At 39.5% G+C, this 24,683-nt stretch overlaps 1 protein-coding gene across 5 annotated transcripts in view; it reads right to left on the bottom strand.

The window, feature by feature from the left end:
- The window catches only part of LOC124172700 (zinc finger protein OZF-like), a 42,083-nt gene that overhangs the window by 4,991 nt on the left and 12,409 nt on the right, over window positions 1–24,683 (bottom strand). Inside the window, exons 3-6 of one of the 5 annotated variants that reach the window (XM_046552161.1) lie at window positions 15,180–15,347; window positions 10,327–10,446; window positions 9,623–9,742; window positions 8,864–8,936 (exon numbers count right to left, since the gene is read on the bottom strand). In XM_046552161.1, the coding sequence (XP_046408117.1) occupies window positions 8,864–8,936; window positions 9,623–9,742; window positions 10,327–10,446; window positions 15,180–15,347 (481 nt within the window). Of the gene's footprint in view, window positions 1–8,863; window positions 8,937–9,070; window positions 9,158–9,622; window positions 9,743–10,326; window positions 10,447–15,179; window positions 15,348–24,683 lie in introns of those variants that run through there. The other 4 variants (XM_046552165.1, XM_046552164.1, XM_046552162.1 and 1 more) reach the window with 4 other exon arrangements.

Below are 24,683 nucleotides of genomic sequence, written 5' to 3'. Positions count from 1 at the left end.
ACGCTTTTCACTTCAAGGTATTTAAAAATTAAATTATGAGTGGACTATTGGTGTATGGGCTGCTAAATTCTTACAGCAAAAGGTTAACATATACGGCAATTGACAAAAAGACACAAGAAAATTCCAGTTATCCTTAAGAATAATGTCAGTAATTCTTTTAGAAGAGTAAATTTCCGAAAATCAATTGCAAAATTTGGTTGAAAAAAAATGCTGGCAACACAATAAGTTGACCATGAATTCATGGTAAGATTCGCGGTAAGATTTTAATCTACCATCCATAAATACTTATACTGTTAAACCAAATTCAAGGAATAGAGAAATCAGCAAAGTACTACTCAACATAATTGCAAATCACTCTCTTGCCCAAGCAGTTGACAAGCCTACGAGAGGAAATAAGATATTAGACCTTTTGGCAGTAAGCCATCCTAAGTTGATAAAACAACTCGATATTATTGATGAAATAAGCGATCACAGAGTAATCTTTGCAACGTTAAAAATTGAAGTAGTGTCAGCCATAAAAACAAAATGCAATATTTACTTATTTGATAAATGCAACTTCACAAAATTTGGTGAGATGCTTAATGACTCCTACAAAAAAATTCGTAGTTACAACAAAGGACCAAAGCACAGACGTAACATGGAAAAATTTCTTAGAAATTCTGCGTCAAGGGATCAACGAACATATTCCGCAAAAACTGAATTGTGATAATAAGGAACCTCGCTGGTACAACAACGACGTCAGGAGGGAACTTAGGAAACAGAGAAAACTATACAACTTGTACAGAAAGTCCATTACAACACGTAATAAATTGAAGGAACTCGAAACTAAAGAAAGTTACGCTGCACAACGTTCAATAACCAAGAAATCAATGCCAACTGCAATGCGAAAGTTTAAGAAAAAAGTACATGGAGAATTACTCGAAGAAAATCCGAAATCATTTTGGTCGTACAAGAGAGAACTTCAGGGAAAACATTCAACCGTAGATTCGTTATTTGATAAAGATGGTAAACTTGTCACCGAAAATATTGACGAAGCTAACTCTTTAAATTCCCACTTCGAAAGTGTATACACTACTGACGATTCTCAATTCAATTTAGACACCCCACATACTGACGAATCGATGGAAGAAATATCTATACAACGTGATGGGATAACTAAACAACTACAATCGATTAAGAATAGTAAATCTCCGGGTCCGGAGGGAATCCCCACGCGTGTCCTCAAGGAGTAAGCTCCACAGATCGCACCTTACTTAGATATCATATTCAAGAAGTCACTCTCCGAAGGGAAGTTACCGCCAGACTGGAAAATTGCAGGCGTTACACCCATATTCAAAAAGGGAAATAGATATGACCCAGGGAACTACCGTCCGATTTCATTAACATCGATTATAAGCAAGATACTTGAGCATATCGTCGTTAGCAATACCATGACTTTCTTGGACAGACGTAACTTCCTCCATGACTGTCAGCACGGATTCCGAAAAGGTAGATCATGCAAAACTCAGCTCGCCCTCTTTCTTCACGACGTTTTAAAATCTGGTGAATCGAAAAGACAAGTTGACACACTATTTCTATATTATAAGAAAGCTTTCGACACTACCTCACAACAAACTTTTATACAAATTACAGTCATGCAGATTAAACGAGACAGTTGTAAACTGGATACGCGACTTTCTCAGAGATCGTAAACAAAAAGTAGTTCTTGACGGAATTAGCTCTGATGTTGTAAACGTTACATCAGGTGTTCCACAAGGAAGCGTAATCGGCCCCCTGCTGTTCATTATATACATTAATGATCTCTGCCCCCGCATTAGCAGTAAAATACGCTTATTTGCTGACGACGCTGTCATCTATCGCGAAATTAGTGATCACTCTGACTATGAAATTCTATCATCTGACCTAAACAACGTTCATTTGTGGAGCTAAGAGTGGGGACTCGAACTTAATCTGAGCAAATGCATGGTGTTACATTTCTTGTGGAATTCGTCCAATTCTAACCATGTTTATACAGTGGATGGTATTAACATAAAGGCAACAGACGAATTGAAATACCTGGGAGTTACGATAACCTCGAACCTCACGTCGGGAACACATATAAAGAATATTTGCGGCATAGCCCTGAAGAAATTAGGATTTGTCAAGCGTATTGTGGGAAGATTTTCCAATGAGAAAGTGAAAGAAAGGTGCTATTTTGGTCTAGTCCGACCGCACCTTGAATATATAGCGAGCGTATGGGATTCAGTGCAGAAAGACTTAATCTGCAAACTGAATAAAATACGAAGGAAGGCTGCGCGTTTCGTCAAAAAATGCTACGGGCGTACAGACAGCGTTACCCAGATGTTAAGCGAATTAGGCTGGGAGCCATTGGAGACTCGGAGGCTGCGCGCTAGGCTTAGATTGCTTGAACAATTGAGAATGGATATCTTTAAGAGCGACACAGAGAACATAATATTAGAGCCACACTATATTTCCAGATCCAATAGAAGCGATAAATTAAGAGAGATGTTTTGCCGAACGGATAGATATGGGAATTCGTTTTTTCCCCCGAACCATAAAGGACTTTAATAAACGCTAGTACCAACCTCGTTAGAGTACTTCATTTTTTTTTAGCTGTAAATGGCTGGTGTCCTAACACCCCCTGCCACACGCCTTTTAGGCGGCTTGCGGGGTATTATATAGATGTAGATGAAGATAGGGTTATAGGGTCTAATCCTGTGGTCGGGGCAAGGGAAGGACGCCCAATTGAGTTGAGCCCTAAATTGGAAGGAAAAGGATGCCAGGGTAAATCAACCCCAAAAAAAGAACTTCCAACAGAGAGGCTTTAAAAATTCTTATGTTACATATACCACAGAAAATGTTCTCCTACAGTAAGCACAGGCAGGAAAGGGTTATGAATGACATTAGAGTGTTGTGACTAATGTTGGTTGAGGAGTAGTTTATCCCTCCAGCGGGTGCGCTGTGGCACGAAGTGCAACATTTTGCCGCTTCGGTCTCATGTTATTAATAGTAGTTGGTCAGTGAACCAAACGCACCAATTATTCCTTCTTTGTGTCACTATGAAGATTTGTGTTTGTCATTCAAGCGCGTGGGATTTTGAATTTCGAAATAAAACGAATAAGTGGCTAAACTGGTCGTCTTTGTTGCACTATGTGCAACGCGCGCCTGGTAATGTAATACTATCCCATAGTGGCACTTTTAGATCAACATTGTTTCTTTCTGTACGATGTAGCGTGAGGTGAGTTGGTGGGAACACAAGAGTTTTCACCATTCCTTCTCTGAATCAGGTTGAGCTAACAGTGTATGGTGTGTAGAAGCAGCTGTGTGTGGAGAGAAAAACTTTTGGAAATTGACCTGTGGCATTTTCTCCAACGTGAGCCCTATGATGTGTGCACTTTTTAGAAACAATTTCCATTGGTTATTTTGTTGTGCTTATGTATCGAAAATTTTGATGCAGAAAAATTCAAAAGCTAATTATCACACTGCTTAGGGCACGAAGATTCATTACTGAAGAAGACTATCTGAGTGTACTACAAGAGCTGTCAGACGAGGAACAGGAAGTCGGCATTGAGGAAAGTGATGACACAGATGAGGAGGAAAATATTTCCCCTCGTGATAACGGCAGAGACTCTGATGAAGCTACGTCTGATGGTGGCTTGGAAGAACCTACTACTGCTGAAGATTGTGATATTGATGGTGAGAATAATTATTTTTTTGAAAAAGTTGATAAATCTTTCAAGTGGAAAAAAGCTTCTTCTTGCGGTGCTACAAATATCAAGCGCAAAAACATTATGAAATCACTCCTAGGGACAAAACTCTGTGCAAGAAATATACCTGATGAGGCTGCAACTTTTCTAAAATGTATAGATATAGACATGATAGATGAAATTGTGATGCAAACAAACAAGTACATTCAAACTAAAATTGCTCATGTACGCTATTCAAGGGATAGGGATTGTAAGGAAACGACAAGAACAGAATTTATGGCTGTGCTGGGTATACTTTTTCTAATTGGCATAAAAAAATGTCAAATGCAAATGATTTAGAATCGTAGAGATGGATCAGGAATGCAAATTCTAAGGGCAGCTATGAGTAACAAGCGATTTTTGTTTATTTTGCGATCAGTAAGATTTGACGACAGAGCAAGTAGGGATTTCTGAAAACAAACAGAGAAACTAGCTGCAATCCGAACAAATATAAACTTGTTCATAGTAAATTGTCAAAAAACATAATATGAGTGAGTTTGTGACAATAGACGAAATGCTGCAACCATTTAGAGGCCGTTTCATTCAATGTATGCCGAGCAAACCCACGAAATACGGGATAAAATTATATGCTATGTTTGATGCCAAAACATTCTCCACCAGTAATCTCGAAGTGTATTGCGGGAAGCAGATGAGCATATTTAGTGTCAAACTCACCAGCAGACGTTGTCAAGAGGCTTGTAAGATCAATAGAGGCAACTAATCGTAATCTTACCACAGATAACTGTTATACTAGGTATCCGCTTGCCAAGCATCTCCTTATAAAATACATTACAACTATTGTCACGCAGAAAAAAAAAATAAAAGAGAGATTCCACCTGAATTTTTGCCAAACAAGACGCGTGCTGTAGGGTCATTTCTCTACAGGTTTTAGAAAGATATTACCCTCCTATCATATGTTACAAAGAAGAACAAGGCGGTGTTGTTGCTTTCAACAATGCATGATGAGGGGATCATGGATGAAGGTTCAAATAAACCATGTATTATACTAGATTACAATGCAACAAAAACGTGTCAACACGGTTGACCAAATGTGTAGTTTATATTCTGTGTCCAGAACTACGAAAAGGTGGCTATTAGTTCAATTTTATAGATTTTTGGACATAGCAGGAATCAATGCTTACATATTATATAGGGCAAACAATCCTACAGGTAAACACTGCAGGAGGTCATTCCTGAAAACTTTATCATACACATTGATGAACGCACACTTGAAAAACAGGTCAAACATACTATCTCTACCAGCTGACATTAAAATATTCCTGTCGAGTTATCAAAATGAAGACTTGCAAGTTGAAGAGGTGAGCGAGACAGCAAGTAAGAAAGGTGGAAAGTGCGTATTGTGTGGCCGTGCAAAGAACATATCAACGACAATCAAATGTGGGAGGTGCAATAACTTTTCTTGCCGAGAGCACTGTGAAACAGTTATAACTTGCAAAAAGTGTACATAAATGACACAAAAAACCTCACATACTAACCGAGTTTTTGGCATTGCTTTAAAAAATGTTATAAAACGTTTTTAATTATAAAAGTGTTTAAAAATCTATACTGTGTGTCTGAACTATGTAAAGTTCTATTAAAAAACAAGGTAATGAATGTAAGCTTCTTAATTCGAGTTTTTGTTATTAATATCAGCGGAAAACGAAGTGTTGCACTGATACCACGCGGACCCCCTGATGTCAGAGAATATGGCACGCCTGCTGGAGAGTTATAAAGGTGTAAAATTACGATTTATGATGTATATTTCAACATGTACATATCGTATTTCTGCCAAACAAAGGCTGGAAACTTTCATTCCGTCATTTGACCGAATTTCACCCAAAACTACTATGCAAATGCCGCCCATAGACATACAGGCACTGATATATCATATGCGCACTTTATGGATCATTAATAAGAATTTTTTTCCCAGCACTGTTCGTAAAGGACAAACATCGAATAAAACAAGGAGGACATTTCATATGAAACTTTCCCTGCCATTAATGCCGTATTTGACCAATTTAAAAATGAAATTTTAGTAGCCAACGGCCGAACAAGTTGAATACTTGATAGATGTCAGTAGAACTAAATATTTTATATCAGAGTAACTTATACCGTACATAAAGATAAAAATTAAGTATGAGAATTATATAGAACAAAATTTTTTGTTATTAAAAAAATGATAACTACAGTGAAGTAAAGAAATATATTCTCCTAATCAAATGACATTTACATTTCAGGAAAAATTTACCCATGGATGACTAACTTAGATCCTTCATCCTATTTCACGAAATTTTTAGGTATGAGAATTCAGGCAAGGAGCTCACAGTCTATGAAAAGGCCTGGCTAAAAATGTGTGCAAACTTAGAAGCTGCACTTCTCTTCGTGTCCAAGAGCTGTGACTTAATGGATTTTGTTGTTTCTGATGTATGTCACTTAATCATAAGTGAAATTTTACCAGCCAATAGCCAAACTAGTTATAAACTGACGGATGTCAGCAGAACAAAATATTTCAAATCAAAGGAACTTGCATTATAGATAAATTTAAAAGAAATTATAACAATAGAGTATGTGCACTCGGGAGGAATACGATTGAAATGCAGTTTATTCGATAAAGTGTATTGTAACTATCATTACTTTCGATTAACAGCATTAATTGTTGCTTAGTTTGTTTAATAATTGCTATTTAATATGCATTGTTTTCGCAACGATATTAGGCAGACGAAAACGCTCATCTATTGGCTCCTCGGTATGTGACGTCATTCTGGTCTATCTCATCAGCGTGCAAGGTGTTTGTCCTGTTATGATCGTGTTTATGATTCAATAAACTACGTGTGCATTGGAAAAAGTTGGTGGATCTGATCTGTGTAAAGGGAAATACGTTTAAGTGCTTATCATGGAATCAGGTTTCGTGAGGGTTTCTTCAAATAATATCCCGAAGGTGGATGCTTCAATGATTGACCGTGCTGATTATGTTGGACTATACCTACATGCCTCGGCACGAAGTTTTAATGTTGAACTGCAGCTTTTTTGTTGTCTTGTCTCATTCATAATAAAAAGAAATGGACAGGAAACCTCATCGGAAATTAGGTCTAACATAAGTGAATTAAGTGAGATTGTTTACAGTAGGTAATTGGCCAAAAGTTTGTTAGCACGATTCGAAGGTTTACGGAGGTAAAAGTGCCGGTAGGTAGATAACTATCGATATTTGTATTATTGTCATTTCAAATACCGATCATAATTTAATCTATCTATTTAACTATTTTCTATTCTATTATTATTTAACCTACTGACTCACGAAAAATAATTTTTCATATTTAGTTATGGCCCGTGGTGACTGGATGAATATCCATAGTTAATTATTAAATTGCCGTTACTGAGCTGGGTTCTTCTTCTTCTGGGCTATTTAAGGTTTTACACGTAAGCACAAATAACTGAAGTTACATTTTGGTCCAGTTTAAGCAGTAATCTGATCTTAATTTCTTTAAAAAAACGCACTTTTGGTCGACGTATTTGTTCTTTCGTAGAATTAATGTATTCAAAAGCAGAGTTCTGATTATCTCAATGTTTCTACAAGTTATTTTCAGTTCGCTAACATAGATATGTCAGTCAGATGTACATTTGCTTGGTTGAGGTTTATGAATAGCATTTGTGAGGTATATCTAAAAATTGGTTATTTGAAAACTTGGTCCGGATGAATGACGGAAATCTCTCGGGCTGGAAATCAAATGTTTGATAGTTAGATGAGACGATTACTTTTCATTCATTCGGTTTCAATATGCTTCTCGAAGCATTTGTTAGCACAATTTAATAATTGGTTCATTTTATATTTCTTCACAGCATAAGTTTATTGGTTTTCAAGGTACAAGTGTCTTGTTATGACTATCCATTAAGCGAGGAATCCCTGCGCGCGGTGCATTTCCAAAAAGTAGTCCCGACTTTTGATACATAATAATGGGCTTATTTCACATCCGATTTGGAAAATATTAGCATCACTGTGTTTGGAATTAAATTTCAAACATTTTGAATACCCAAACTATCACTTTTTATCGAAAATTAATTTTCCGTTTTTTAGTTAGTAGTACGGGTACAGTTACTAAGTTAGTTACTAATTAGTGACTTAGTTTTCACGAATTAAGTCGTACTATTTCAAAGATCATCACTGTCTAAGTGTCTCTTAATTTTAATGTCACTATAAATCTGCAAACGAACGCAAATGCGAGAACCGAGGAGTAAGAAATACGATTCGGTAGTTCGAGGTAGAAAAGTTGATAGAGTCTTGTCGTCAGCGTAACCGAGAAGCAAATGAATTAAAAGATGTAGATGATGGCATGTACACACTTTAAATCTAGTTCATAAGGCATTCCATGGCTTCTTTCCAAACTCAGTATACGCTGTAGAGGGGCTCACCCTAAAGAACAAGGTATGTCTGACAACACGTCGAACAAAATGACGTCACAGCCTTGAGAATATGGCCGACTGGTGTTTCAGCGCATCATTAATTTTGCAAATTTTAATAATTAATATCTCGCTTAAAAAGTACCTCTCTATTCTCAGACTCGGAATTTAGCCAAATTGAGGTGTAAATTCTTTTTTAAGATCACTTCCCAAAAATGTGCACATACTCTATTATATAGAATATACTAAATTTTACATTCTTATAAATCAATAATTATGCATAAGTAAAAAAAATATTTTCTCCCATTCAAATGAAATGCACACTTAACACGTTGCCTACGGATGGCGAGAATTCTGGTCATTTATTTCCGATTCTCGTCATTTAGGCGGGTCAACCAAAACAATTTTAAAGCGTACAATACGTGTTCGTTAGTACGTTTTCAGTTGTAGTTGGTTATTCATAATGAATTGATGCATCATAACGTTTGATTGGGTAAAGTTATATTCTAAACATTAGCTTTTTAACCATGTCTAAACCCTAATAGGCACATTTCCAATCTCAACACCCCCTAGAATTGGCGTTACTATGAATTTAAATACCCCGGTACGCAACGTGTCAAGGAAAAAAATACACATGGATGTCTAAATTAGATTCCTCATCCTTAAAAAAAGTTGCCACAACCTCTCCACGCATTAAATTGCAAGCCCTAGAGATTACTCACCCGTAGCCTCCATCGTGGAGACATTGGTCATTTTACAATTACCAATCGGCTTTCCATCCTTGGTAAATGTAGGCTGAAAGTAAGAATCAACATATTAATCACGAATGCACGGGATAATAAGCATTATTTTAGGAAATGTTCAACTGCAGTTGAATTTAAAACCAAATGAAATGGTTACATGGAGGTATGAAGAATAGAATACAATACCCTATTGGGCTTCATTTGTCAGTAGAGAGTGAATAAAGCTCCAGAACTCCATTTCAGTCTCATCTGTCCTCGTCAGCTCTTGGTGCTCTGAATGCAAAGGATGTAGGTTGATTTATGTGCCAACTTAGCAAGTTTTCACTGAACCAGCGCATTCAGTTAACAGGGACTTGTGGCTGTCTCATATTATTGAAAACAATAGCACGAAGGGATAATTGGACAGCCCATGGAATAAATGTACCGCCAGGCATTTGCCCAGATTAAGTTCCACCTCTCTCCTCACATGAAAGTTATTTAAATCTAATGATAGAACCTAAACGTCAGAGCGAAAACTATTTTGATATCTATGATATCTTCATTAGCAAATAAGTGTATTTTACTGCTAAATCCAGAGCAAAGGTCAGAGATGTATACCATGAACAAAAAGGAGCTGATTGCACTACCCTGCAGGACAAAAGATGCGTGTTTCTGATGAATGATGTTTGGAAAGTTCCAGGGAGGACTGAATTTTTTGTGATAGCAAACCTGCACTTAACATGGAAAAAGCTCACTTACCAAGTCATCAGTTGCCAGAGGGTCTGAAGCCTCACTTGAAATTCCAGCTGTATTTGGCAAGTTAAATGCAGGATAATTCCCTCCACTGAAGAGCTGTTCGTTCTCCTCTTTCACAGTGCACTAAAAGAGAATGTTGAGTGTCAATCAATAAAAGCAAAATAATAATCAAGATAAGTTAAATTTAATCAAGATAAGTTATTAAGAAATTATTGATAAAGCTATGCAATTTTCTCTTGATCTTCATTTGTCACAAGAGTGCAACTATAGCTTCAGATCTCTATTTCAGTTTCATCTGTCCTCATTAGCTCCTGGTGCTCTGAAGTCAAAGGATGCAGGTTGAAAATGTGCCAACCTTGCAAGTTTTCACTGACCCAGCTCAATCAGTTGAGTGGGATTTGCTGACATTAAGTTCTATGCCCCACTCCTATCTCCACACATAAAAGTTTTTTAATTCCAACGACTTAGTTTAAAAGTTAGAGTGAGCATTATTTTGCAATTAATGACATCTCCATCATCAAATAAATGTATTTTGCTGCCAATTCTGGAGAAAAGGTCATACATGCATGAAGAAAATGGAGCTGATTACACCACTTTGTGGGACAAAAGATATATGCTTCAGCTAAATGATGCTAGCAATGTTCCACCAAGGATAAATTTGTATCAGAGTACAACTGAATCACTAAACAATGCAAAAGTTCAATTACCAAGTCATGAGTTGCCAGAGGGTCTGAAGCCTCACTTGAAATTCCAGCTGTATTTGGTGAGTTAGATGCAGGATAATTCCCTCCACTGAGGAGCTGTTCATTCTCCTCTTTCACATTGAACTAAAAGGGAATGTTGAGTGTCAATCAAAAAAAGCAATATAATAACCTTTAAATACCTTTTAAATTGATAATAAAGAAAACCCTGTCCTTTACCCCTTGACCACATAACCTGGTTGAAACTGTACGCCTGAGATTTTTTATTACAACTTTAATGCACTTGTTAATAGACATGACAGATGCTTTTTGTCCAACTTGGAGTGGAATGACTCAGTATTTGCCAGACTCAGTAACAAGTAGCAAACATCCTCACCTGCTACCCAGGGGTGGTAGATTTTGTTCTTCCAGTTTCAACAATTTAGATGTCTCAACATTCACAAGGTATGTGAAAGATGCTGGAGGTTTTGACTCAAATTCTCTTATTGGTTTTCCAATTATTTCCACAATTTCTGGGAAATTGTCACACACTCTAAAAAACGGGAACTTTGAGAAAATACACAAGCCTCCTGAAAATCTATGGAGGAAACGTGTGAAGTTTAAGGACTCAAGACCTCTGATGACCATCCCATGCCGTATGAGTGTGGAGTCTATATATATATATACTCGCTGCGCTCCGCGCGCTCGTTAAGGGGCTCCGCCCCTTAAAACCCCGGTTCCGGCTTCGCCGTCTACATTTGTGGTCGTTCGAAGACTTTTGAAGTTCGAATAATCTCAACTCGGCTAGGGGGCCGGCTTCGCCGGCCAGGGGTTTAGGAGGTGCCCCACTCATTCCTCGGAACGGCTTCGCCGTTCCTCGCTGAAGGGCGGCTTCGCCGCCCGGGGGTTTAGTGTGCCAGAGGGCGAGGGCATTTCGGAACTGTTTCGCCGTTATTCGTTTAAGGGGCGGCTTCGCCGCCCAGAGGTGGGGGGAGTCCACAGCGGTTGCGCCGCTTGAACATCGGGGCGGCTACGCCGCCCGGGGGTTACTGAAGCTCCCCCTCGCCTACGCCAGTTCCTCGTTGTGGGGCGGCTTCGCCGCCTTGGGGTTGAGGAGCCCCCCGCGGCTGCTCCGCCTAGTCCTTATAAATGGTCTTCCCCACCGAGAGGGGTGCCCAGAGGGATTCGGGGATTTTAATGTGTTATGCATGCGGTCACCAAAAGTCCACAGTGATCATGTAGCGATGATTGTAAAAGGTAGTGCAAAGCGGATTAATAGTGGCGACAAGTACTCATAAAAGAAGACTTAATGGCAAGTTTTTCATTTTTTTTCGGGGGGTTCCTACGGAATACCGGGGGTTTTATACTTGTGTTAAAGCAGTGGTCACAGATAGTTCTCATAAATTCCGTGCCGATAAGTCCTAGGGGACCGGAAGAGTGGTCTGACGATTCTTTTACCTGCAGAGGCTATTTATTAGAAATTTTTGGGAGGTTTCACGGGGTTATCGGGGGTTTTAATAAGTGGTAGGGGCACCGGTTAAATTGTGGCGAAAACTATTCGGAAAGGCGAGTTTAAATTTGTTTTTTTTTTCGGCGATGTTCCAGGAGGTAATCGGGGGTTTTCTGGTATTTTTTCCCGTATGGTTTACGGTGGCTCGCCCTCACCAAATATTCCGGATCTAGAGCTCAGAGGGGACGGGTAGTGCGGCGTAATGTTTGCGAGAAGTTCCCAAATAGGAGACTAAATGACACATTTTACATTTGGGGGGTATTTCAGGGGGATTCCGGGGGTTTATATGTGTGTATTCGAGGTGGTCACCATCCGTTCAAATAATTTCCGTGGGGATGAATCGTTGGGGGCGGTGGTATACTCACGAAAAGTACCCAAAAAGTAGACTAATATGCAAAATTTTATTTTTAGGGGGGTGTATGTGGGTTTACCGGGGGTTTATAGGTTTGTCCTACCAGGGGTCATCAGTCGTCCACATCAATACCGTAGTGATGAGTGGCAAGGCTTGGGAAAGTGGCGGAATCGTGACGAAAAATACCCGAAAAGGCTACTTATATGCAAATTTTAATTTTTAGGGGGTTTCGGGGGGTTTAAAGATGACGATACCATATGGTCACATTCATTTACTGTCATATCTAACAGTAGTGTGCCCTATGACATCCATATTTCAGGAGTAATAAAAAAAAAAGGAAACCAGTCCCCGAAAAAAGTGAGTAGTGCCCGCCATTTTTATTTTTTCGCGTTTAAATCCATTAAATAATTTACTAGATGTTTATGTTTTCTGAAAGACAATGCATAGTTGTATGTAACTACAAAGTTTGAAAGAAATCAGTCGGGTAAAAATTGACAAAACCTTGTGTTAATCTTTTGGAAATCGTAATTTTCGGTGATTTTCGGAATACTTTAATTTTTTCTGAGTAACCAAGCACGATGAAAGAAAATTGTTACCTACATTTCGTAGACGATGTTATGAGCATATATAATAATCATTTTCATTATCCAACACCTTAAATTAAGTCGAGGGGAGGGGAAAGTTTGAAATTTTTTTCGAAAAATCAATTTTTGGACGCCATTTTGGCGGTAATATTCTCAAATGGAAAGTGATAAATTTACTTAATTACGTGCCTACGTTCATCAGCTTTCAAAAAATGCATTAACGACTCGTGTGGCACGCACGATTCGCGCGCAGTAAAATAAAAACCGAAAGACGGTCACCGGAAAAAGCCCGATTTCGGCCATTTTGTCGTCCTAGCGACGACACGTGGCGGAAACTTCCGGTTTTCGGATTTTTCCTCCGAATCATTTCCGGTTCCCCGCACGCGTGCCAAATTTCAGCTCTCCAGCACTTCTAGAAGTGGTCGGGAATTTGTATCCATGAGTCAGTCACCACAAGGGCTGTATATATCTATATATATATATATATAAAATCTTGATGAAAGCGCACTAAGCGAAAATATGAGTATGTAGCCGATCAAGGCGAACGAACAAAAATTGTACTTATAAAAACATAGACACACGTAAAAAAGGAACACTCACAAAAAAACGTTCAGACGTTTCAGCGGATTGATCCGCTATCCTCAGTGCTGAAGGTGAACTGGTGCAGGCAGGGTAAGTTCCTCCAGTCGCCCTCCTTGGTGAGGTAGTGGGGGTGGAAGAAGGGGAAGGGGAGAGGGGGGGAAAGGGAGGGTAGGGTTTGTTTTGGCTTTTAATGGGCGATGTTTAGCCCGGGCGTTTCAAACGCCCTTTCAACCCAGATGTGGGCCATCTCCCTAGTCCTCACCTCGATGATAGTTGCCCTCTCTGGCAAAACTTCAATGAAGGTCGGGAAAAACATTGGTCGAAGGTACTGTTTTGTGAGTAAGTGTGAATGGGGATGGGTTCATGAAAGGGGGGAGTTTTGCAGGAGTGCCTGTGGTTATTCATTCGGATGGATATGGGTGTGGTACATTCTCCTATGTAGTACGAGGGGCAAAAATTACAAAATAGCCTGTATACAACGTTGAAGGAAGTGCAAGACGGTGTGGAGGAGGATCTATTGATGACAGGTGAAGTGGTGGAGCGTAGAAGGGGGCAGCATTTGCAACGAGGGCGGTTGCATGGAGTCAGGGAGGAAAGTGGGGGCAGTGCGTGCCGTAGGAGGGGGCGGGTGGATTTTAAAATATTACCTAAGTTAGGTGCTCTTCTGTAGGCAATGGAGGGGCAGGATTGAAGAAGAGCAGCCGTGATTTTGTTTTTGCTGATGATAGGGTACAGATCTTTTAATATTTTTTTAATTTTTTGAGTGCCCGGGAAGAATGTGGTGGTGAGATTAAGTTTCCTGGTTTGTTCTTTTTTGGTGCGTGGGGTGTACTGTTCGGAGGGAGAGAGTATTTTCTTTTTAAGCAGGGGTTCTGGATACTCTCATTTGAGGAGAGCATGATGGAGGTTCATTCATTCACACGGTGCCTTAAGTGCAAACATGCATATAAATTCAGAGGTAAGGAAAGAAAGGGATAGGAACATGGAATAGAAAAAGGACGAGGACAATGGTGCTGTGGTAGATGGAAAAAGCCAGAAATCAGAGGGCAAAAATGCGGCCTGACTGGGACCATTGTCCTCGTCCTTTTTCTATTCCATGTTCCTATCCCTTTCTTTCCTTACCTCTGAATTTATATGTATATATATATATATGTATATATTTAGGAGTAGCTAGAAGACCTATTGAAGCCAAGATCACAGAGCACAAACGTTGCATAGACTTAGATACCCTGAGAGATGCAACGAAGCCAAAAATTGTGAGGCATACGATCAGGCCACTCAGTTTAATGAATCAATATTCGTGTGCTAGGTAAATGGATATTGGGATCGTCTTAAAAAAGAGAAAATTGATATAGGACTCTCAAAAAATAAAATTAATAGAGATGCAGGCTTCAACCTGAGCAAAACATGGACTCCCATTATTTAAGGAATGGGATAAATTACCTTTCTGTGAGAAGATAAGCAGGATTGTACAGCAAGGATCGAATTACGTGTAAAAACATTCAAGTTTTTAGGCTTTCTATCAAAGCAAGGACTATTACCTAGACAGTAGACGAAATCAAGTTAACCACAGGCCTACTCAATTGAATGAATGACATTTCTATAAGAATAATATTGATGCCATAAAACAAAAATTGACTTATACGCAAACAAATAAAGATATCAGGGGTTTTCCTATGTATTGTACAACAGGAAAAGTTGTACAACTGGTCTTCGTGCAATTGAGGGTGGCTTCCCATAAAAATGCATGCACATGCTCTCGGAAAACCCACTTCTGTAGTGCAACCCAGAATTTTGTTCAACTGAAGGCAATAACACTACCGTATTATTGCAGATGACAAAAAAAACTTACCATAATATTGGCTGTGGGTAATTGGCAGTTTTCCAAAGGAATGTATATTTCAGTCCTTTGAACTGAGCATGTAAACTGTGCAGTTCCTTCAATCGTATCTGGAATGCATTCTTTTGTCTCAGCAGACCACCCCATATTGTCATCAGCTGTCCTCTCTTCTTTGATACTCTGAGGAGAAAGTAATAGTTATTAACAAGTCTCCTTATTCAAAATAAACAAATAAGTCATTCCCACCAGATGAACCATTCAGTCAGAGCCCACATTTCAACAGCTGGCTCTGCCATCATCCTCAGAGCATTGACTGATGGACCAAACAATCGTCCGCACGGTCATCAAAAGAGGGACATCACGATGAGCTTTGACGTCGTGTACCTCTTCAAACCATTCCCCCTTAATGACATGCTTCAGCTCCTGAGAGCGATTTTTTACCATAATATCGTAGAATTACTTCATCATGTACTGACAACATCATACTTTACGAACGATAGAAAATTATTTGTGCAGAAGGAAGGAATCCCCTTGGAATAAAGTCTAAACATTGATGGTGCCACAGCACATTTTTTAACTCATAGAATGCGGGATTATTTTTATACATTTTTATGCTGACTGCGGCTGTCGCGGGACAAAAGGAACGATGTTCCTTCAACTATCACCCGAAGGACCAGAGAAACACAGTTTTTAAACGTTCAAAAAAAATACATATATTCTCAACTAAACAATATCAAGAAAGCAATGAATAATAATGACTTACACAAATCAGTACAATAGTGGGGGCAACTTCACCCATCAGTCAGTCAGCAAATCCTCCTGTCTATCGTTTGGCCAACACGTGCACAAACTTGGGGGGCGGGGGAGTGGACGGGGCAGCTGATGGTACCACACACTTTCACCATGAGTTCCACTCGCTGACTGCCTCACTGACTCAACTCACTTCGAGAATTACGTCGACTCGTCGTAAGCACACACACACACACACACACACTCAAAAAACTGAACATGGTAATACAACTACGCCCTCCGGTGGCAGTTACAAGAACTAAATATACCTCTGTTTACGGAACATACCGGCCCCCTTGATCCACTAGGATCAATAAAAAATAAAAAAAAGAGAAATTGAGCTTACTTGAATTGAGGAAGCGGGAACAATTTTGTGGCTGGGTGGGAAAAGATACCTTCTTGCGTTCGTAGCTTCACGACGCGAACGACCCCGGTGGCAGTTACAAGAACTAACTATAAGGTAAGGTGGGGTAAGTGCGACCCCTAAATAGCATACATCAACTTTAACTAGCTTAGGAAAATTTTCTAGGCTAGCTAAAAACAGGAGATTCAATGTCTAATATGTATGTGAATCACTGAAAATGATAATTAGATTAAAAATCCTCTCTCTGTAAAGTGGTAATTTTTATAAATTTCTACTTACAATCTTGTAGAGGGATCGCACTTACCCTGTACATGGGGCAAGTGCGTCCCACGGCTGATGTGCAATATATTTATACATTACGCGGCACATGGGGTAAGTGCGATTTGCTCAGAAATTCAGCTGTACGTTGCTTTTTAAAGTACCAAATTATGTTTAACCATTCTTGAGAAATCAACTTTTATCTTAGGTAATGTTAGCGGATTTTTTTTGCGTTTTTTGGTTAATTATGGCACAGTAAGGAATTGTTGTTCAATGTGTTTTTTTAATGATAGTAACAGTATTCAACTGTTAAACATTAATTCAAAAGTGTATTTAAAATATCTAGTGTGCATAAAAGCTAAATAAATAATAAAAAATATAAAAAAATTATAAATCTTGCACATGACAACAAATCTGAATACAAACTACATTGTAATGAACAAAGAATTTCTTCTCTAATGTAATTTACGTTGTTAATATAAAAAAGCAAAATGAAGAAAAACTCATGGTCTTCAACCAATTGAACATTGAATATTTATTTGTTTATTTTAAGTTTTACCCCAAGAAAGATAGGCAAAACGTTAACTTTCCTCAACCGACAGAGGGCTTCGGTAATATTTTTACAACATCTTCCCTGTGATGAATAAAAAATTTAAACTTTGTTTTTCCACAGAATATATTTATAATTACACGACCATGGTTTCGACGCTCCGCGTCATTCTCAAGCGACAAGTACAGTGGTTCAAATTCTTGAAATACCTTACATATAGCCAGAGCGAGTGGATGGGTGACTGTAGGCTTGGGGGGGGGTTTAGGAGGGTGGAAGGAGAGGGGAGGTAGGTAGAGCTGATGCATGCAAGCTGACTAACTGTGGTGAAAGGTGGGCAAAAGAGGGAGGGGAAGGGGAGAGCGGGAAGAATGCAAAAGGCCATTAGCAGAATGCAAGTTTTCCCCAGTAGCGTCAGCGGAGGTGATGGTGACGGTTGATGGATAGGGGGAGGGGAAGGGAAACCCATAATGTGTGAGGTATGGGGTTAATGGAGGAGGGAGAGTTTGAGGAGAGGAGAGCAGGAAACATAGAGGAGGTCATTAACAATATCACAATTTGTTTTCACAGATTTTAAAATTTCCACTTGTTCAAGAGCGTCCAGCCTAGGGCCTTTATCTTCACGATGCAAAATTTCTAAAGAAAAATCACTGCTGTGGCCTGTGTCTAGCAAGTGTTTTGCAAAGTTAGAGTTTGTATTATTATGCTTAAAACAGGCTAAGTGCTCTTTCAATCTTTTCTTTGAATTTACGGCCAGTTTGTCCAATATACACAGCGGAACATTCACACTTAAGTCTGTAAACACCACTCTTTTCCAATTCTGGGATCACATCCTTGGATCTGGAGAAAAAACTCCTTAAATTGTAGCTGTTATAAAACGCAGGTCTGATGTCGTTCCTTGGGAGAGACTTGGTGGTAAGGAGGGACAAATTTCCTAAGTAAAGAAATTTCCTCCATTTATGTGCACTATCCCTTGGTGGAGTCCCGTAGATGGTTTTTATCGCAATTTTTTGTAGCATGGCATGGAAGGCCGACAGTTTTTGCGAAAAATGATGTCGGGATGTCGCATGGATAACCTGGTCCGTGTAGCAGTCTTTCCTGAAAATAGAAAAATTAAATTTTCGGGAATCTTTGAAAATCCTTCCATGCCATGCTCCACCGCCTGCTAACGATTCCAATGTCGCCTTTAACATTGAAAAAGAGCTTAACATAATAAAAAGAATTGCCATCAATAATGGTTATAAAAGTGAATTAATTGATAAACTTTATCGGGTAAAAATACAAAAAATTGCGATAAAAACCATCTACGGGACTCCACCAAGGGATAGTGCACATAAATGGAGGAAATTTCTTTACTTAGGAAATTTGTCCCTCCTTACCACCAAGTCTCTCCCAAGGAACGACATCAGACCTGCGTTTTATAACAGCTACAATTTAAGGAGTTTTTTCTCCAGATCCAAGGATGTGATCCCAGAATTGGAAAAGAGTGGTGTTTACAGACTTAAGTGTGAATGTTCCGCTGTGTATATTGGACAAACTGGCCGTAAATTCAAGGAAAGATTGAAAGAGCACTTAGCCTGTTTTAAGCATAATAATACAAACTCTAACTTTGCAAAACACTTGCTAGACACAGGCCACAGCAGTGATTTTTCTTTAGAAATTTTGCATCGTGAAGATAAAGGCCCTAGGCTGGACGCTCTTGAACAAGTGGAAATTTTAAAATCTGTGAAAACAAATTGTGATATTGTTAATGACCTCCTCTATGTTTCCTGCTCTCCTCTCCTCAACCTCTCCCTCCTCCATTAACCCCATACCTCACACATTATGGGTTTCCCTTCCCCTCCCCCTATCCATCAACCGTCACCATCACCTCCGCTGACGCTACTGGGGAAAACTTGCATTCTGCTAATGGCCTTTTGCATTCTTCCCGCTCTCCCCTACCCCTCCCTCTTTTGCCCACCTTTCACTACAGTTAGTCAGCTTGCATGCATCAGCTCTACCCAAGGTGCGTATAATAGGAGGTGGTCTCAGCTGAAACTCCGTGCGGGCGTGACGTCACGAAGTTCCCAACGTAGACGTATGCCAGGGAATAACAAGCAGGAACCGGGTCGTGATATCGCTTTTCCGCATCAAATTCTTATGAGTTACAATAAAAATATCGTTATTAGCCATCAGATTACGCTGTTTACTCTTCCGGAATGTCCCTGTTTCCTTTTCAATCGCATCATAAGACTAGCAAAGTAAGCAGAATTATCGTATTCTACATCCTATAGTTTCATCCATAAAATATCGCAATGTATCATGCTGTTTGAAATTATAAACTCATAAGAGGAATAAGCTACCGTAAAAAAATAGTTAAACACGTATTTTATTTAAGTATTTTTAGCTTTAAAATTTAAACTGAAAACCAGGACTGCAGATTCGTAGCCACTCCAAAATTGTAAATGGAATTCTATTGATATCAAGATAAAACATTTACATGTAATGAAAATATGTGTCACAACTATTATTTTGGCTAAAAATAAATATCCTCTGTTAATTGAAGACCGTAATCTGAGCTAAGTCAGCACCAGCAGTAGTTAATTCGCCACAAAAAAGTAATTAAGGGAAAACTATAAGCGTGCCTTAGACAAGTTTTGATGCTTTTACAGGACGTTTTTCCGGGTATGGAACTTATATATTAGCATGGTAAATCATATCTGAAAGTACTAGTATTAATCTCATGCCCACAAAGTAGCAATGCTTACTATGGAATAATTTGAGCTTCATAGGAAAGTAAAATATAAGCTGAGAAACATGATCGAAGGTATTCCGCACATAATTTCCAAGTAAACTTCCATTAAGGTAGTGCAATGAACAGAATCGAGCACGAATCTGGTCAATTTTAAGGGCTGACTAATCAGAAATATTATCACTCCCCAAAATAAGACAAGAACAACTACGAAAACCACAACCTAACATGCAGTACATGTGCTTTTTATGAGAGTTACAGCATGGATAACAGCTGCATCAAATGGAATCACAGACATAGGTATTAAAAAGGAAAACGATTCACATTTTTCAAACTTATATAATGTACACACATGTCAAATGTTACATTTTCAGAATGATATAAGAACGCCATTGAAACTATAAGATATCATATTAGTTAATAGATACTTAATATTATTTATACAATCAATGCAAAGTAAGCAACTTAAAAACAAATCTTAAGTACAAATGATGGAACAATTCTATTGAAAAAGTTTCAAATTAGTGAGAGAACCATGAATAGGAGATGAAAGCCGCCACGCATATTCCATTAATTGTTGCTGGAATAGCTGAACCTGTAATTGAATATGTGTATTAATTGCTGAGCTTGATTAGACAAAAAAAACAAAGAATTTAATAATTTCAATGAATATCATCAGAGTGATATATACATTAAATGGTCAGTATCATCAATCATCATACATTCTAAAACCTTTGGATCTCTATGAAACATGCTATCACTCAAGTTTCTAATTCATCTTTCAAGGTTTTTACTACAAGAAGACAATGATTGAGCACTTTCAATTTGCAGTATTAGCAATATACAATAATAACAGCAAAATGAAACTATAAAACATAATAATATGATATAACCATTACACAACAACCATTTTTCCTCGACAAAAAGATTTCGATATTTACCAAAATATCTGCATTTATAATTAAATTTAATAACTACAATCATAAAAAACTAATAAATTTCTCAATCATGACCATTGTATTTTTTATGACTACTGAAAATAATAAGGTATAAAACCTGGCAACTTACCAAACAGCAGAATAGGTAGATGAATTTCACATTCACGAGACATTTCCAATCATATCCACAACTTAATGTTTCTCACCATGAAGATATAAAAACTGAATGAATCCAAATAAAACCATAACGGAATGTTAACTAGATATCCTTCAATCACTAACAAAACATAATAATTCTCTAGGTAGGCCGAAACAATTGACATTTCTGGAAAGAAACAAAATTAAAAACAGGATTTCAGAATGGCATTGAATTAATGGAAAAGCCAAACTTACCGGCGGACAGAACAATGACCTTAGGTACTACATTGATAACAATCTTTGTGGACTACTTATATACATATTCATATATACACATTCCTCACGGACACGTTCAAATAGGTATAATACGAATCAGGATGAAGTGATGACTATTTCTGTAAAAGAAAGAAATTGTTATAAAGGATCCTCAGAAGGGCAGTGAATTTATCTTTAACAAAACAATACTTACCTGTCTAAAGAAATATTCTCAATTATTATGAAGTTACTTCAACCTCATATTCCAGTTACCCAAAGATTTCAATTCAAAGTACATTGTAGCCGCAAATTGCTTCCACGGCTGAGCCACGATGCAAGGAACCCTAGGAACTCTGAGTGCTCTGAGGAAGTGAAAGGCAATGTGGAACTTCGTGACGTCACGCGCTTCCTCCCCCACTTTCAGCTGAGACCACCTCCTATTATACGCACCTTGAGCTCTACCTACCTCCCCATCCTCCCACTCCTCCTTGGTTTTACGACCAGGGGAAGACCCATCCCCTCCCCTCTCCTTCCACCCTCCTAAACCCCCCCCCCCCAAGCCTACAGTCACCCATCCACTCGCTCTGGCTATATGTAAGGTATTTAAAGAATTTGAACCACTGTACTCGTCGCTTGAGAATGACGCGGAGCGTCGAAACCATGGTCGTGTAATTATAAATATATTCTGTGGAAAAACAAAGTTTAAATTTTTTATTCATCATGAGTAAGTTCCACTCAGTAACGCCTCAAACCATCAATCTTCCCTGTGTTTGTGCCCATCTGGAAGGGTAAAGGCGACGTCGCAGAATGCTCCAACTACCGCCCGATCCGGCTTTTATGCCACGCCATGAAAATATTCGAAAGAGTGATTGATGCTAGGCTCAGACACATTGTTCACATCACACCCAACCAGTGTGGATTTGTATAGGGGAGTGGCTCAACAGACGCAATACACGCAGCTAGGCTGATCTTGGAGAGGCACCGAGAGAAGAACAAGCCATTGCATATGTCTTTCCTTGATCTGGAGAAGGCCTTCGATCGCGTGCCACACGACCTTATCTGGCATGCCCTCAGATCTCACGACGTCCCTGAAGTCTATGTGTCATGGGTGAAGCTTCTCTACACCAACGTCACCAGCTCCGTCCGTTACCCATCAGGAATATCACCGCCTTTCCCAATCACTGTTGGCGTCCACCAAGGATCGGCCCTCTCTCCGCTCCTTTTCATCCTGTGCATGGACTTACTTACGGCCTGTCTCCAAGAATCACATCCTTGGTCACTACTGTTCGCCGATGATGTCTTCCTTGCCAGCACCACCAGACCCGAATTACAGCAGCGAACTCAACTATGGAAGGTACGACTCAACAACTATGGGTTGCGATTAAACACCAAGAAGACTGAGTACATGGAGTGTGGACCTCAAACCGATGGCACGATAAGCATCGACGGCGAGGACATTGAAAAGGTCGAGAAGTTTAAATATTTGGGCTCTGTCATCAGCAACGATGGAAGCACAACCGCCAACACACGAGCTCGAATTAATGCAACATGGCTGAAATGGCGCCAAGTGACTGGCGTACTGTGCGACCGTCGAATGCCATAACGATTCAGGGCCAAAGTATACAAGACCGTTGTCCGCCCAGTGGCCCTATATGGAGCAGAATGTTGGCCAGCCACAGCAAATCAAGAACAGGCCATGCATGTCATGGAAATGAGGATGCTGCGATGGATCCTAGGCATCTCCCGCCTGGATCACATCAGGAATGAAGACATTCGGAAAAGAATGGGAGTTGCACCGATCATAGACAAGATGCGGGAGGCTCGATTACGGTGGTGTGGGCATGTGGTGCGTAGTGATGAGAACTCCGTGGCCAAAACAGCAATGCGGCTGAGTACTGAAGGACGCCGACCACGAGGACGACCAAAGATGCGCTGGCTCGACAAAATTAAGGCGGACATGAAGACCATCAACGCCACGTCAGTAGAAGCCCTGGATCGAGCCAAGTGGAGAAGACTTTGCAGAACAGTGGACCCTGCAATAGCGCGGGACAAACGCTAGGAAGAAGAATAAGAAGAGATCTTCCCTAGGTATTTCGCTGGAATCCTCATTCCGTGAACAGGTGAAACTTATTCAGTTCCAAAATATATCCTCAAAAAGAAAACCACGGCATCACCTTATTCATTAATCTCCAGAATTTTCCCTACATAGTGAGCAACTGACTTTTTGCTGCTAAATCTAGCCAGAATCCAATTTTCACTGTGAATGTTAGTCACCGAATTTGTTAAGCTTTTTCGACTCATGCTATCTTGTTTCAGGCATTAATACCATGTCGTCTACATCCTCCTCGTCAGAAGACATGATATCCAATGCCCTATCATAATCAATCAACAAACTGAAGTAAGCTATCTTTATCAGATAAACCTTCAAAATAAAAGTTGATGAGAGGACTCTAATTAAAAGACCTAGTTTTATAAACTTCGGTGTTTTGCAACATTTATTTAAGAAAGTTTAACGCAAGAACTGCCAGACAGAAACTAAAAGTTTAACGCAAGAATTGTTAGTCAGAAACTAAAAATTCAATCCATACTTCAACCTCGTAGGTAACTGAGGTAAGTGCGACAGGGGGTCGCACTTGCCCCTGAAGGTAGGAATGGATGGTTACGACGGGGAAAGTGCGACCCCCCATCTAAACTAAATATAATGACCCGAGTTCCAAAATTTAAAGTAAAGCAAGGAATACCAATCCATGAAGAAGAGAAAACAAGATATAGTTCTTACCTAACACCTCCGATGCATTGATACAGAGGGAACTGCGGTGTAGCCTCTCCTCACAACCAACTAAGTCTACGAGATGAACGGACGGGTATATTTCCTAAGCATGTGGAACGAGAAATTAAGGGATAAGTATTACAAAGTCGTTGGCTCTGGTTTCATTACTATGTGTAGAATATGTTGCACGACCGCCACCTGCTTCGAGAACGGAAATACGATTTTCCTGAAGGGGGGTCGCACTTACCCCGCAGTCGCACTTACCCCACCTCACCTTACCTCTGTTTATGGAACAGCGGCATTCACCCAAAACTTTCCTGCCCAAAGAATACATTATACACACATTGAAAAGGCTGATAATACCACAAACCCACTCATACAGATCTCTATTTGAATGGGCGGACTCATTACCATCCAGCCGAACAAAAAGGGATCCTGAAAAACTTAGTACAGCATGCCTAAGCCAATGAAGAAAGCCTGCCCAGTGTATTGAAACACCTGCATAAATCATTTTGGCAGAATGGGTAATGTGAAAGAGACATCCATCGTGCTCTTAAGAAACCCTATCACGAAAACATGGCCGTCCTTAGTTGGACAGTGGATAAAAAAGGAAACCAGTCGTGAGGGCTTGCCTCCCATTCATCAACACTATATCAAGGAACATATCGAGGATTCTGGGAAAGAAATCAAATTGAGACAATAAGATACCTTCGAAACTAATCAGTG

This window comes from Ischnura elegans (assembly GCF_921293095.1).
Source record: "Ischnura elegans chromosome 13 unlocalized genomic scaffold, ioIscEleg1.1 SUPER_13_unloc_2, whole genome shotgun sequence".
Classification (NCBI taxonomy): Eukaryota; Metazoa; Arthropoda; class Insecta; order Odonata; family Coenagrionidae; genus Ischnura; species Ischnura elegans.
This window is presented reverse-complemented; position numbering and strand designations above follow the sequence as displayed.